Source organism: Coregonus clupeaformis, chromosome 3 (genome assembly GCF_020615455.1).
Source record: "Coregonus clupeaformis isolate EN_2021a chromosome 3, ASM2061545v1, whole genome shotgun sequence".
NCBI classification, from domain to species: domain Eukaryota; kingdom Metazoa; phylum Chordata; class Actinopteri; order Salmoniformes; family Salmonidae; genus Coregonus; species Coregonus clupeaformis.
Window position 1 is genome coordinate 6,505,595 of NC_059194.1, and position 16,776 is coordinate 6,522,370.

Below are 16,776 nucleotides of genomic sequence, written 5' to 3' on the forward strand. Positions count from 1 at the left end.
CACATTACAGAGATACAGACACATTACAGAGATACAGGCACATTACAGAGATACAGACACATTACATAGAGACAGACACATTACATAGATACAGACACATTACATAGATACAGACACATTACATAGATACAGACACATTACATAGATACAGACACATTACAGAGATACAGGCACATTACAGAGATACAGACACATTACAGAGATACAGACACATTACATAGAGACAGACACATTACATAGATACAGACACATTACATAGAGACAGACACATTACAGAGATACAGACACATTACATAGATACAGACACATTACAGAGATACAGACACATTACATAGAGACAGACACATTACATAGATACAGACACATTACAGAGATACAGACACATTACATAGATACAGACACATTACAGAGATACAGACACATTACAGAGATACAGACACATTACATAGAGACAGACACATTACATAGATACAGACACATTACAGAGATACAGACACATTACATAGATATAGACACATTACAGAGATACAGACACATTACAGAGATACAGACACATTACATAGATACAGACACATTACAGAGATACAGACACATTACATAGATACAGACACATTACATAGATACAGACACATTACATAGAGACAGACACATTACATAGAGACAGACACATTACATAGATACAGACACATTACATAGAGACAGACACATTACAGAGATACAGACACATTACATAGAGACAGACACATTACAGAGATACAGACACATTACATAGAGACAGACACATTACAGAGATACAGACACATTACATAGAGAGACAACAAAATGCTCAACCTCCAGATGAGTATGAGGGGGGAGGTTAAGTCCAATTCTTCCAAGCTTGTTTAGCTGGTAGCTTATTGTTTAGATGTGTGGGGCTGCTGGTGAACCATGATGTGCAGGCATAATCAAGTGACACTGGACTGGCGCACTTGCCAGAGTCTTTAGGGTGTCTATACTGTAGCTAGGTTTCCATCCAATTGGCAACAGATTTTCTTGTGAATATTAAAAAATCTTAATATAATAAAATATGGCATTTGCGAATGTCCTTTAGGAAAATTTGCCACCGGACAACGTGACAGGGAAGATTTTAATTGACCAGACATTTGAGACATTTAATGGACATCCATATGCATTCAGATCCAACCTGGCACAGCCAGCACCATCAATAAACGAGGGATGTTGGCCAAATGAGCCACATTTCCGTGTCCATAAAAACAGCCTATAACAAATTACAAAAACCCTATTCCCTGTGTTTTGATGTGTAGCATATGCAAAACTTTTATAGCTTTATTTTTTATTTTTTTGGGTGGGGGGTGTTTAGGCTACTTTCCTAAAACAATAATTGTCCTCCTCACGGTTCAGCTGTCAGAGATTTTAGCACTAAATGTATCAGGGCATTGCATGCAAAGGCTTAGGTGACCACTGTATATATGAAGTGAAGCTTAGGCCTAACTCCAGAAAGATAGAGATATGCCGTTGGCATGCTACGACACCGACATGCATTTCTTTATGTCAGACGGCTACTGCGTCTGCTATACAGATATAGACGTACAGAAGGATGGTAATTCGTTAATTTTCCATCTGAATATTTAGGAAAATATAAGCATTATATTGTTAGATTATAGGAGTAACTCTGGTAGGCCTGAAACAGTTTTCCTCACCTCAAGTTCAGCTGTCGGAGTCAGTTGGAGCGCCGGGGCGTACTGCCTTCATATCAAAGGCCTGCAGTAGCTAAATAATAGCCACACCAAACCTTTACAAATGTTTCTAAACTTTATTAGGGTAATATAAAAAGTCAGGCAATTGTTTATAGGGAAAATACAAGCAGAAGAGCAAATGTAAACCATGGAAAAAACGCACTACCGTCCCCTGTGTTCCACCCCAATTTTTTTTTGCCCAAATAAGGACGGCTTTCTGGGAAGGCTTAATAGCCTACTCCTAGCTTTAAAAGCATGCTCAATGAATGATTTCTTAAAGTGCTTTTAGTCCTGGAATAGGCTTAATCTGGGTCTGGGAAACTTCCCATAGAGCCTCTCATAGATGGGCTTCCTTTGATGTCTGTATCCTTTTGCTCCAGACATGAGGAGAGACTGTGACCTGGCCATATTCACTGACATCCCCAAATCGTTGTCTGGTAAGAGCAACCGAGGTAACTTACAGTAGCAGAGAGCTGCCATTGTAGTGTTCTCATGTCTGAATGCATAAGTATTTTTCTTTATGTGTTTCTGTTTTCTGTGCAGAGGGTATCCAGTTCTTCTGGCCGGAGAACAGTGTATTGCTGACACCTGGGGATACTGAGGGGAAACTACTTCCCCGAAACTTCAGCCCTGAAACTAAGACCCACACACGAGTACCTCACACATGACACACACTCATGAGGGGAAGGGTGTTAGATGGGAGGGATGATGGATAGAGAGGGAAGTGAATATTGACAAACTATAGAAATCTTCTGTTTCAGAGAGTATTCTGCCACTGGAGTAGGTGAAGAGGCTTATCTGCGCTTCGGAGGTAAAAGACATGGCTGAATTTGTCATAAGACAGCTGTCGATTTCCAGTTCTGTCTAGACTGTTTCCATGGAAACCGATACTGTTCGGAACCAGAACCCTGAAGACTCTGGGTGAGTGAGACTATGAGTCTGAAAACACCCTCAACAACAACAGCTCTATTACCATACAGGCCACAGTACAGGCACAGAGACTGACTGGTGTTCCTGACAACACTGTCACATGACTGGAAGACACAAAAGGATGCTATCTATCAGTTGGGAAACAGCAGGCACAAGCTGTGGTTTTGTCAACGGACATTCTCAACTGTTCCACAGAGATAGGAACACACCCACACGCACACACTGCGTGCCTTCCTGTGGCTTCCTGTGGCTTCCTGTGCATTTTGTCATATTTCAGGAAACTGCCACCATACTCTTAAGGACACTCAACCATCAAGCCAAATGCCTCATCTGGAAATTAAAACAACTGTCAACTGTTTTATGTATGTCATAATAAACATATTTAATTCCAGATTTCAGAATTGACAATTCATTACATTGTTAATAGTTTTCTATAACATTATATTCATGGGTCACAGAGGGCGTCACAGAGCCTCGTGGCCCCCCGTCAGCTTGTGGAAGAGCTCTTCGTTGAGTGTGTCACTCTGCTCATGGCTGCGTGTCGACATGAAGATGTAGCCTCCGATGAACTCATGGACGATCTTACAGTCAGCCGTCACACAACTAAACGCTATGTTCACGTTCCCATCAAACTCTATGGCCACCTGAGGGTTAGTAACACACACACACACACACACACACACACACACACACACACACACACACACAGTTAGTAACACACACACACACACACAGGAAAGATGAGCAAAAGCTAAATGACCAGGAAAAAGGGATACAGAGACAGTGTTCAGTGTGTAGTTGGTGAAATAGATTACTAAAGAAGATTGTGTGTGCAGAAAAATGTGAACATTTTGATTGATTGATTGACGGGTCAGGTCACCTGTCGTATGTCCCAGTTGACGTTCCACTGCCTCATGTTGTTGTAGCGCCAGGTCTTGACCACGTCTCCCACCCCCAGGTCGATACGGATCAGACGGTTGGGGGCGATGCCCAGCACCTCGTCCTTCCTGCTTCCCTTGAACCTGAACGGGTCAGAGACCAGGCACTAGACTCAACTTTACCACAACTTATCATTAGACCAGCCACTAGACTCAACTTTACCACAACTTATCATTAGACCAGCCACTAGACTCAACTTCACCACAACTTATCCTTAGACCAGCCACTAGACTCAACCTCACCACAACTTATCATTAGACCAGCCACTAGACTCAACTTCACCACAACTTATCCTTAGACCAGCCACTAGACTCAACTTCACCACAACTTATCATTAGACCAGCCACTAGACTCAACTTCACCACAATGAATCCTTAGACCATCCACTAGACTCAACTTTACCACAACTTATCATTAGACCAGCCACTAAACTCAACTTCACCACAACTTATCCTTAGACCAGCCACTAGACTCAGTTTTACCACAACTTATCCTTAGACCATCCACTAGACTCAACTTTACCACAACTTATCCTTAGACCAGCCACTAGACTCAACTTTACCACAACTTATCTTTAGACCAGCCACTAGACTAAACCTTACCACAACATATCCTTAGACCAGCCACTAGACTCAACTTTACCACAACTTATCCTTAGACCAGCCACTAGACTCAACTTTACCACAACTTATCCTTAGACCAGCCACTAGACTCAACTTCACCACAACAACTTATCCTTAGACCAGCCACTATACTCAACTTCACCACAACAACTTATCATTGGGCCAGCCATTAGCCTCTCACTAATCTTTGGTGATAAGACTGTTAACATAAATTACAATTGAGGTAACTGCCTAGCTAGTGCACGCAAGATTTGATTCTAGGTACAGAGAATAGCCTTGCTGTGAAACGTGTGATACACTGGGTTGCCAGATCCTCCTTACCTCACCACCACAAAGGAGATGCCAAAGTCGGGCAGGGCCTGCCAGATCTGGAGGAAGCGGAGCAAGGTGTCGGTCAGGGAGAGCTGAGCCACGTTCTGATATGCCTCCAGGATACGAGGGGTCAACTGGGCATGGCCAGAGAGAGAGGGTCATGGTCATATTATGTGGAGTTAGAGAGAGATAAAATGCTCTCTAAAGTGACTCAACTGTGTTGTGCTGTGTTTGATAACTGCCAAAATAGAGGAAACACTTCCGTAAATGAGGGTTCTGGATGCTCTGTTATGGTGTGGGGTGCATTTTCCTGGCATGGTTTAGGTCCACTCAACCCCTTAGAGGGCATGGTAAATGCCAATAAATACACAGCCATTCTGAGTGATCACCTTCAACTTATGGTCAATAATTTATATTCAGGATGACAATGCCCCCATCCTCAGGGCACGAGTGGTCAAAGAATGGTTTGATGAGTATGAAAACGATGTAAGCCATATGCCATGGCCGTCTCAGTCACCAGATTTCAACCCAATTGAACACTTATGGGAGATTCTGGAGCCACGCCTGAGACAGCGTTTTCCACCATCTTCAACAAAACACCAAATTATGGCATTTCTGGTGGAAGAATGGTGTCACATCCCTCCAGTAGAGTTCCAGACAATTGTAGAATCTACGCCACAGTGCATTAAAGCTGTTCTGGCTCATGGTGGCCCAACGCCCCATTAAGACACTTTATGTTGCTGTTTCCTTTATTTTGGCAGTTACCTGTATATCATTATGTAGTTCATCAGGGTTTATCATTAGTACATGAGAGTGTGTTTCAGGATGAGGATGTTCATCTCTACTTGGTACCTGTTTGGCCCTGTACTTCTTGCTGTAGCGTGGGGAGACCAGGCTGTGTGTGTTGATGCTCATGCTGTCGTCGGTGTGTGTGTTGGGGTTGGTGTGCTGCATGGCCAGGAAGGAGCGGATGCTCTGGACCTCGCTCTGGAATGAGCTGTCTGCCAGACTCTTCCCTTTAGAGGCCAGACGACACGCTGCCATCCACCTGGAATACTGCTCCTCCTGGAGGGAGGTAGGGAGAGGGAGAGGGAGAGGGAGAGGGAGAGGGGAGGGAGAGGGGAGGGAGGGAGGGAGAGGGAGGGAGAGGGAGGGAGGGAGAGGGGAGAGGAGGGAGGGAGAGGGAGAGAGGGAGGGAGAGGGGAGGGAGGGAGGGAGAGGGGAGGGAGAGGGAGGAGAGGGAGAGGAGGGAGGGGGAGAGGGAGAGGAGGGAGGGAGGGAGAGGGGAGGGAGGGAGGGAGAGGGAGAGGGGAGGGAGGGAGGGAGAGGGAGAGGGGAGGGAGAGGGGAGAGAGGGAGAGGGAGGAGGGGAGAGAGGGAGAGGGAGGGAGGGAGAGGGAGAGGGAGAGGGAGGGAGGGAGAGGGAGAGGGGAGAGAGGGAGAGGGAGGGAGAGGGAGGGGGAGAGGGAGAGGGGAGGGAGGGAGAGGGAGAGGGAGGGAGGAGGGAGAGGGAGGGAGAGGAGGGGAGGAGGGAGGGAGAGGAGGGAGAGGGAGAGGGAGGGAGGGAGAGGGAGAGGGAGGGAGGAGGGAGAGAGGGAGGGAGGGAGGGAGGGAGAGGGAGGAGGGAGGGAGGAGGGAGGGGAGGGAGAGGGAGGAGGGAGGGGGAGGGAGGAGAGGGAGAGGGAGAGGGAGGGGAGGGAGGGAGAGGGGAGGGGAGGGAGGGAGAGGGGGAGGGAGAGGGAGGGAGGGAGGGAGGGAGGGGGAGAGGGAGAGGGGAGGGAGGGAGAGGAGGGAGGGAGGGAGGGAGGGAGGGAGGGAGGGAGGGAGGGAGGGAGGGAGAGAGAGATAATTCAGTTATGGTCAATATCTTGGACCTTATCGTGGATCTTATCTACACTTATTGTAAGAAATGTACTACTCATGTATCTGGCAGTGTGTGTGTAACCCACATTTTCACAGCGCAGGTAGACCTCGTTCATGCCCTCTGGAGCTGGGATCAGAAGTTTGATGCAGAATTTCTGTCCAGCAACGTTCACATCTGGAGCGGCCTCACAACCTGAAAAGGTGAAAGGTTATTGTACTGTGTGTATAAGCAGGTGAAAGAGACAAAAGACAATTGATCTAAGGGAGAATCTCAATTGCATTTCCTTGATTCCTTCTCCTCTGACCTTCTCATCCAATGGGTTTTAAGAAGAGGCCAGGAGAGAGGATGCAAGAAATCAAGGAAATGCAATTGAGATTCTCCCTAAGTGTCTGCTTCATACCTTTGAGGTTGATCTGTTGAATGGGTTCTCCCAGGCTCTCCTCTTTGCTCTTATAGTAGGAGATGGAGGCATCCTTAAACTTGAACCAGTACTGCTTGTATCCCTTCAGAGTCAACCTCTTGGGCCTGAAACAGAAGTACACTGTTATTACTGTTATTATGCTTCACATGGTGTGGGTGTGTGTGTGTGTGTGTGTGCTGATTGTGCATGTTTGTGTGTGTATGATTTGGTGTGTTCCATTCTAAAAATAGTGCGGGAAATGAGGAATCAGACATTTTTTCACACAAATGCCGGATCTTACCGGAATATCTTCAAATAATCATTCAGCTCTGGGGCAGTCAGGTTCTCCTGTGTGTAAGACAAAGCAACATGCAAATGATTCCTTGTCTGACATCTGCTTTTCAAATAGGCATGGGAAATAATTCTGGCATCCTGTTACTCTGTGTCGATAAAAAACATATTATAATTGAATTCTACTTAATTTAACCTTTTACTGCAGTGGGCTAAATCAGGGTCACGCAGACTGTTTCTTGGTAGTCTTAAACAAATCTACTTTGAAACAAAGGTATACACCTCAAACACAAGGTTATGGTCTTCAAAAAAAGAAGACAACTGTACCATGTCAGATATAGAGTTGAAATGTATTCAATTTTGAGTTTGCATCCCAATATTACACTTTATATACATCACAGAAGATTGAAATATAACAAAACCGTTTGACATAGAAACACCAGACGGCGATTTGGTCATTTGACTGCAGGAAAGAGCTACGCTACTTTATTTATAATCAAAATACATAACTGAAATACATATTCACAAATACATATCATATTTTGACTTCACAATAAAATATATTGTGGGAAATGTTTCTGTAGAGGTGAAATAAAGAGTCATAATATTCTGACCAGCATGTCTTGGGGGCTGCTGTCTGCCCCATCCAGCTTGACCTCAAGACACTGTAGGGCTGAGTCCAGGTCATCCATGGCCGGACTGGAGGTCATCGTCTGGGGCTCCGACAGGGACAGCTTGTTGATGTGGTACTGTGGGTGTGTTTTGGTGGGGTTGAAGATGAGAAGAGAGAGTTAGTCATAGTTATACTTACAGCACATTAGAAATAGGACAACACAGGCCTGTTCCATTTGAGTACGTGATTGTGGTAATGTTATATCTGGTTTACAATGACAGTATCTCATTTTGACAGTTGATGCTCTCTTTTGGTGTATGATTATTGGGGTTCATGTATTAGCATGAAGGCACATGTCTAGTATGGATCCATCCTGTGTACCTGTAGAGCTCCAAACAGCATCATCTCCTCCTCAGTACAGTCTATGTCCTCCAGTAGGATGGACCAGCGAGCCTGCTCATACATCTGGGTCAGACGCACCACATCATACTGAGAGAGAGGGAGGGAGAGGGAGGGAGGGGGAGGGAGAGAGAGAGAGAGGTGGGGAGGGAGAGAGAGAGGTGAGGGGGCAGAGAGAGAGACAAGAAAGCGTGAGAAAAAGATGTGAGAGAGAGAGAGAGGTCAGACGAGGGCACAGAAGCGAGGCAGTGAAACCCAGATGGTTAGATTCGAGAGTAGAGTTTACACTTCTATTTTAGAGGCTATTTCCAATCCAACTATCACTTTCCATTCGGTATATCGCTCACTCACACACACACACACAGAGACATACACACACCTTGGGCTCCAGGTCATGGAAGCAGTAGTATTTGAAGCGCAGCCAGAGTCTGTCATTCTCCTGAACTCCCTGCTGCATCAGTGAACGAGAAGAGTCCAGCCACCTGAGAGAGAGAGATAGGAGAAAGGAGAGAGAGAAATTAGTTAGAACGAAAGACGACTACAGAGAGAAGTGAAGATAGACAAAGAAATGTATGTGTGTATGTCTGTATGTCTACCTGCTGTGGATGTGGGCCTTGTCTACCACACTGGCGGGGCGGTACATCTTAGCGATAGCCTCCGGGGCGGGAGCAGGCTGGGAGACTGACAGCATCTTGTACACATTCTCAGTCTTAGGGGAGTCCGCGAAATGGGCAGGCATTCCATTATACAAGCAGGGACGGGACACTGGGTACGAAGGGAAACAAGACAGGTTCAATATTGGGTCTTATAGTTAATACAGTCTGAAGTTTACATACACTTAGGTTGGAGTCATTAAAACTTGTTTTTCAACCACTCCACAAATGTCTTGTTAACAAACTATAGTTTTGGCAAGTCGGTTAGGACATCTACTTTGTGCATGACACAAGTAATTTTTCCAACAATTGTTTACAGACAGATTATTTCACTTATAATTCACTGTATCACAATTCCAGTGGGTCAGAGGTTTACATACAGTAAGTTAAATGTGCCTTTAAACAGCTTGGAAAATTCCAGAAAATTATGTCATGGCTTTAGAAGCTTCTGATAGGCTAATTGACATCATTTTAGTCATTTGGAGGTGTACCTGTGGATGTATTTCAAGGCCTACCTTCAAACTCAGTGCCTCTTTGCTTGACATCATGGGAAAATCAAAAGAAATCAGCCAAGACCTCAGAAACAAAATTGTAGACCTCCACAAGTCTGGTTCATCATTGGGAGCAATTTCCAAATGCCAGAAGGTACCACGTTCATCTGTACAAACAATAGTACGCAAGTATAAACACCATGGGACCACGCAGCCGTCATACCGCTCAGGAAGGAGACGCGTTCTGTCTCCTAGAGATGAACGTACTTTGGTTCGAAAAGTGCAAATCAATCCCAGAACAACAGCAAAGGAAGATGCTGGAGGAAACAGGTACAAAAGTATCTATATCCACAGTAAAACGACTCCTATATCGACATGACCTGAAAGGCCGCTCAGCAAGGAAGAAGCCACTGCTCCAAAACCGCCATAAAAAAGCCAGACTACGGTTTGCAACTGCACATGGGGACAAAGATCGTACTATTTGGAGAAATGTCCTCTGGTCTGATGAAACAAAAATATAACTGTTTGGCCATTATGACCATCGTTATGTTTGGAGGAAAAAGGGGAAGGCTTGCAAGCCGAAGAACACCATCCCAACCGTGAAGCACGGGGGTGGCAGCATCATGCTATGGGGGTGCTTTGCTGCAGGAGGGACTGGTGCACTTCACAAAATAGATGGCATCATGAGGAAGGAAAATTAGGTGGATATATTGAAGCAACATCTCAAGACATCAGTCAGGAAGTTAAAGCTTGGTCGCAAATGGGTCTTCCAAATGGACAACGACCCCAAGCATACTTCCAAAGTTGTGGCAAAATGGCTTAAGGACAACAAAGTCAAGGTATTGGAGTGGTCATCAAAAAGCCCTGACCTCAATCCTATAGAAAATGTGTGGGCAGAACTGAAAAAGCGTGTGTGAGCAAGGAGGCCTACAAACCTGACTCAGTTACACCAGCTCTTTCAGGAGGAATGGGCCAAAATTCACCCAACTTATTGTGGGAAGCTTGTGGAAGGCTACCCGAAACGTTTGACCCAAGTTAAACAATTTAAAGGCAATGCTACCAAATACTAATTGAGTGTATGTAAACTTCTGACCTACTGGGAATGTGATGAAAGAAAGAAAAGCTGAAATAAATCATTCTCTCTACTATTATTCTAACATTTCACATTCTTAAAATAAAGTGGTGATCCTAACTGACCTAAGACAGGGAATTTTTACTAGGATAAAATGTCAGGATTTGTGAAAAACTGAGTTTAAATGTATTTGGCTAAGGTGTCTGTAAACTTCCGACTTCAACTGTATATCTAGATCGTATTACTACTGTTACTACTACTACTGTTACTATTACTGTTACTGCTACTACTACTGTTACTACTACTACTACTACTGTTACTGCTACTACTACTACTGTTACTGCTACTACTGTTACTATTACTGTTACTGCTACTGTTACTACTACTACTACTACTACTACTGTTACTACTACTATTACTACTACTACTGTTACTGCTACTACATTTACATTTTTTACATTTTAGTCATTTAGCAGACGCTCTTAACCAGAGCGACTTGCATGAGCAATTAGGGTTAAGTGCCTTGCTCAAGGGCACATCGACAGATTTTTCACCTAGTCGGCTCGGGGATTAGAACCAGCGACCTTTCGGTTACAGGCACAATGCTCTTAACCACTAAGCTACCTGCCGCCCCTACTACTATTACTACTACTGTTACTACTACTACTATTACTACTACTGTTACTGCTACTACTACTGTTACTGCTGCTACTACTTCTACTACTACTACTACTACTACTACAAGTACTGTTACTACTACTGCTACTACTACTGCTGCTACTTCTACTACTACTACTACTATAGCAATTACTTAGTTACATAAGTTTTAAGCAAGCTTAGTTATGCTAATAATTAGTCAGACATAACGATGCAGGTTCTGCTCTTCATACTGTGATTGGTCAGCTGAGGGTCGATGGGGCCGTGATGATGTCATAGTGTGTACCTGAGGTGAGAGGCACTTCTGTGAGGTCATACACTTCCTCTGACAAGTCTTTATCTTTCTTCTTCTTCTTCTCCTCTACAGGACGCAGCAGGGACAGCTCCTCTGGCCGACGGATGTCTAGAATGAGAGAGGGATGATAAAGAATGGAGAGATGGGTGAAAAAGCATTTTGTGGAGTGTCAAACTTTCTTTCACTTAAATCGATACGCAGGTCATGTGGTAGTTTGTGGATTCATTTGTTATGTTGACGTAAAAACAAACTTCTGGAAAATAGAAAATAAAGGAATTTATTTCTAAACTCACTCAGCATCTTGCAGATGCCCAGCACAGTGTGGAACACAGGCCGAGAGAAGCAGGCCCGGAGCCTGAGGGTCAGGCCGTTGGGCAGGCCCAGCTTCAGGGGCTTGTGCTGGGGCATGAAGATGAGCCCGGCGTCTGCCTGGATGCCACACTTCTCCAGGGTCCAGGCCGTACGCAGGAGCCACTGCTGCTTCTGCTCCCACCACAGGGCATGGTCCGACCAGTCGCGCTTTACCTCTGCACAGGGGATGAAACTGGTGAGCCCTCTGACACAACATGTCCACCATGCATCACCCACACAGTCAGGGCTTTGGGATCTACTTGTGGTGGATAGTATGAGTGAATATCACCTCTACATAGTGCTCTGTCTTTGGATATAAGCTGTGCAGGATAGTGAGCCTGCTGGTCTCCACCATACAGTGTGCACTATCTGAATATGTGTGTGTGTGTGTGTGTGTGAGACTCACGTGACTTCTCCACCAGTTTGAGGATGACCCCGCCTATGTGTAGGTCAGAGGTCACACTGACAGTGATGGGCGGAGCATCAGCTCCCAGGTCCTCCACCATAACTGACAGGTCCCACACTGCCATACTGAGAGAGAGAGAGAGAGAGAGAGAGAGAGAGAGAGAGAGAGAGAGAGAGAGAGAGAGAGAGAGAGAGAGAGAGAGAGAGAGAGAGAGAGAGAGAGAGAGAGAGAGAGAGAGAGAGAGAGAGAGAGAGAGAGAGAGAGAGAGAGAGAATAGTAAGGGAGGAACAAGTGTTGGGTTGGGAAAAAGAATGAGAGAAAGAACGTGTGAAGGGGGAGGACAGAAAATGTGTGTGTATGTCACATGATAAGAAGACTGACACTTAAAAATACTTCCCAATCCCAACCGCACGTCCCACACAGACACACACCCTGGATTACCAGGTTATTCTGACAAGTTAACTATGACAACTGATACACACTTCCTATTTCTAACTTAGACAATCATTCTGGATGCATACTTCCGCTTTCAGACCCTACCATACCCAACACCATTAAATGTCCTCTGTGTGGGTGTGTGTGTCACAGGAGGTTCTTTATTTTTATTTTTATTTAATTTAACGAGGCAAGTCAGTTAAGAACAAATTCTTATTTACAATGATGGCATACCAAAAGGAAAAAGGCCTCCTGCGGGGACGGGGGCTGGGATTTAAAATATATATATATAAAAATATAGGACCAAACACACATCACAACAAGAGAGACACCGCAACACTACATAAAGAGAGACCTAAGACAACAACATAGCATGGCAGCAACCCAACATGAAAACAACATGGCAGCAACACAACATGGCAGCAGCACAACATGATAGCAGTACAAGACATGGTACAAACATTATTGGGCACAGACAACAGCACAAAGGCAAGAAGGTAGAGACAACAATACATCACGCGAAGCAGACACAACTGTCAGTAAGAGTGTCCATGATTGAGTCTTTGAATGAAGAGATGGAGATAAAACTGTCCAGTTTGAGTGTTTTTTGCAGCTCGTTCCAGTCGCTAGCTGCAACAAACTGAAAAGAGGAGCGACCCAGGGATGTGTGTGTTTTGGGGACCTTTAACAGAATGTGACTGGCAGAACGGTTGGTGGTACCAAAATTGGGGAGGATTGGCTCGTGGTAATCAGTGGAATGGTATCAAATACACCAGGTGTTCGATGCCATTCCATTCACTCCGTTCCAGCCATTATTATGAGCCGTCCTCCCTTCAGCAGCCTCCACTGGTGTGTGTGTGTGTGTGTGTGTGTGTGTGTGTGTGTGTGTGTGTGTGTGTGTGTGTGTGTGTGTGTGTGTGTGTGTGTGTGTCTGTGTCATGTCAAGTATGGTAATAACAACATGGTGTAAGGTTAAGCACCTTGTAACTTGACTAGTTGTCTTGTTCTACTCACAGCAAAGGAGAGTGAGAGTTTTGGCCCATAGATAGAATAGAAGCCTACTGCCGTCCTATACTGTTCACTTCCATCCCTCTGTCCCATCCTCCAACACCACAATCGACCAGAAAGACACCTCTCTCCATCTCTCTCTGAGACTCCGGGCGAAACACTCTCACACACACAACACAGTCCGCCTCATCATTAGCTACACACTCTTGTGCATCTTACCCTCTCCACCGTCCAAAATGCAGGGGATTCTGTCAGCTTCTTTCAAAAAAGACCCGCTACCCCTCTTCTGCTTGTTCTGTGAAACTACCCTTCTGGACTAATTCAGTGAAACCTGCCTGTTACACTGTAACACTTCCCCTCTCTGTCTCTGTTTTGGGTTGCGTCTCGAGTTGTGGTCTATGTATGATATGCGGTACACATGTCAGTGGGGACCAATAAAAGGGTGTTCCTCCTTTGTCAGTTTCCGGCCACCGGAAGTGTGAGTGACAGTGACACTGAATTTTGCTGTGAGTGTGTGTGTCTCTGTGTGTGTTTGTCAGTTATAACGACCGTATGTCAGTCTCATTGGCTGTGTAGCAGTCTGGGGAGGGGAGGGGGAGGGAGGGTCATGGGATACATACAGTAGGCCAGGGTTCATCAACTAGATTCAGTTTGTTTTATTATCTCTCTGTCATACTGTGTTAAACCGTGTTGGATCTTGCCTAGCCATCTTGTTTCAAGAGGACCACAATGGATATAAGTCTCAGACTTCATTGTGTGTTATCCTCCATGATTTTACTCATGTGCATGAATGGCTTTTTCAAGTTTTATGTGTGCTTGTTTTTTTAAATGGTTGAATTATTCAACTAAACTAAACTAAAAGCCGCGGGGAGATTATTTCTTGAGCAGATGGTCAGGGTGCCAGAACATAATTACAAATAATCTGTAAACTGCAAATTGACCGCAAGAAGCGCAAACTAAATATTTGACTAAAACATAGTCATGGGAATAATATGGAACAGATTTCCCAAATTAAAATCACTTGGCTCTGATTTGTTTGTGTTTTTACAGTCTTTTATGTCCAACAATAGAAAAACTAAACAAAACTTTTTGGGGGTTCAGAAACTTGGCGGCCCAAATAAAATCACCCCGCAAGTTGGGGAACCCCCTGCAGTAGGCTATGTGTCAATTGACATGTGATGGACACACACACAGACACAGTCTTGTACAGCTAACCTTGTGGGGACACACAATTCAGTCCCATTCAAAATCCTATTTTCCCTAACCCCTAACCCTAAAACGAATTCTAACCCTAACACTAATTCTAACCTTAACCATAAACCCCCTAGAAATAGCATTTGACCTTGTGGGGACTAACAAAATGTCCCAGTTGGTCAAATTTAAATAGTTAAACACGTCCACACACACACACACAGGAGTAAGGGTCGCTATTATGTAACCTTTGACACTTGGTTGAGACATCCTTCAAAAGCTAAAGCAAAACTATGTCCTAACAGTTCTACATTTCCTCTCCTCATGTTTCCTTTGTGGTCGCTGAACTGAAAATAAATAGTGTGTATAAGAGGAGATGAGGAAAGAGGAGAAGTTTGTACTTTTTTTTTAACCTTTATTTAACTAGGCAAGTCAGTTAAAAACACATTCTTATTTACAATGACGGCCTACCAAAAGGCGAAAGGACAAAACACACATCACGACAAGAGAGACACCACAACAGTACATAAAGACAGACCTAAGACAATAACATAGCATGGCAGCAACACATGACAACACAACATGGTAGCAACACAACATGGCAGATGAGGAAAGAGGAGACTAGTTCTATGTAACACTTGAATTGTTTTTCGTTTCCACTCGCTGTCATTAGGCTACAAATTACGTTATACAGTAAGATGTCATTTTAGCTGTTGGCCAGTAGAGGGAGCTGAGAGACAGACAGAAATAGTAAACTAGATCAGCTCAACACTGAGCTCCTGACACATTGGTGCGGCTGGCTTCCGGGTTAAGCGAGCAGTGTTTTACGAAGCAACGCGGCTTGGCGGATTGTGTTTCGGTGGACATTCACCTCACCGAGTCCGTTGGGGAGTTGTAGCGATGAGACAAGATCGTAACTACCAATTAGATATCACGAAAATTGGGAGAAAAATTCACAGAAAAAAAGTAACAAATAAAACACACTGAGCTCCTACCATACTGTATATCCACATTCCACACAAGGCGTTGATGATTCGAGTGAACCGTGATGGTGACTCGATATGAATAATTGATTTGTTTATACTCAGCTTGCAAGGTGTCTTATAACACAACAAGCCAGACTTTTCTTATGGTCATACTCTATATAGGTCATATAGCTCCCCTCCCATTTGGTACAATCCATGCGTCATTGTTTACAACAAAATGGCACATGCCAAGTATTTCTTTCTCCATATTCAAACTGGATGAATGCGCTTTAAATAACGAAAACGAAACTAACTACCGAGCTGAAATAGTAGTTCTATGTCGGTTTGACCTCAGGATCACACTCACAGCATGGCATTTCAAATGTCAACTCTCTCTTCGCGTATCAGAGCCATTGGTCCACTTTCCCGCTGTCGTAGTGGTGACTTTCATACTAGTGATATCGTTGTGTGCTCCAAATTTAGAAACATTTTCGGTGTTGCAAATCGTCAGGTGTATTCGCTGGTGCGAAGTGGGCAGAGTTCGGCGAACTCCAGCCCTGCAAAGTGCAAGGCCATTCTGAAACCAGGGGGTATTCACATTGCAAACCGTGTGGAGAAGTTTTCAACAACTACATCTGCCGCGAAGTCGTTTGAGTCGTTTCAGGGGCATAACAAGGCCTCGACCTCCGGGGGAAAGTACGGTTCGTTGTACCGGATCGCCCTCGCCGCGCTTGGGGTGACGACCGCGGTGGTGTCCCTGCACGCAAGTGCCCATCTCGCCATGGCGGAGGGGTCGGAGCGGCTAAACCTCGACTCAGCCAAAGGCGACTGGAACGAGGTGAAGGGTAAGTCTGCAGACAGACACAGTCAGGGAGTGTGGGTAGGAATCTATAGCTGCTCATGTTGAGAATGTGGTTGTTCAACAGGACCTGTTGCATGTGTTGGTGAAACCATACAGGAGAGGAAGTACAGAACCAACGACGCTAGACGGAGAGGAATATGTTTAAGCAAAAGGCAGTTTATTAAACAACAGAGATAGCTGGTACTGCTCAAGCTACATGCATGGACCCATTCAGTTGCCTCTTATCGAGACAGTTGAAAAGGGACCAAAAACAGAGTTTTCAGCATTACTTTATACAATGCAAC

The 16,776-nt window shown here is 44.8% G+C and overlaps 2 protein-coding genes and 1 long non-coding RNA gene across 5 annotated transcripts in view; 2 read left to right on the forward strand and 1 right to left on the reverse strand.

Moving 5' to 3' along the window:
- The first annotated feature begins 1,808 nt into the window (after positions 1–1,808).
- Positions 1,809–2,615, forward strand: LOC123481834. Its single transcript, XR_006657337.1, has 2 exons — positions 1,809–2,173; positions 2,280–2,615. It is a non-coding gene; the product is annotated as an uncharacterized LOC123481834 (long non-coding RNA).
- A 403-nt stretch (positions 2,616–3,018) lies between these two features.
- Positions 3,019–13,895, reverse strand: LOC121540204 (fermitin family homolog 3). The gene is made up of 15 exons (XM_041848896.2): positions 13,694–13,895; positions 12,032–12,156; positions 11,568–11,801; positions 11,266–11,382; positions 8,703–8,871; positions 8,486–8,588; positions 8,089–8,196; positions 7,709–7,843; positions 7,105–7,151; positions 6,804–6,928; positions 6,489–6,595; positions 5,393–5,605; positions 4,550–4,674; positions 3,547–3,688; positions 3,019–3,310 (listed from the first exon to the last, which is right to left on the reverse strand). Exons 2-15 carry the CDS (start codon positions 12,153–12,155, stop codon positions 3,131–3,133), a joined length of 1,929 nt encoding a protein of 642 aa, XP_041704830.1. The 5' UTR covers position 12,156; positions 13,694–13,895; the 3' UTR covers positions 3,019–3,130.
- A 1,914-nt stretch (positions 13,896–15,809) lies between these two features.
- The window catches only part of macrod1 (mono-ADP ribosylhydrolase 1), a 92,534-nt gene continuing 91,567 nt past the window's right edge, over positions 15,810–16,776 (forward strand). The window contains exon 1 of one of the 3 annotated variants that reach the window (XM_041848854.2): positions 15,810–16,475. In XM_041848854.2, coding sequence (XP_041704788.1) covers positions 16,001–16,475 — 475 coding nt within the window. In that variant the 5' untranslated portion in view covers positions 15,810–16,000. The remainder of the gene's footprint in view (positions 16,476–16,776) is intronic. The other 2 variants (XM_041848846.2, XM_041848865.2) reach the window with 2 other exon arrangements.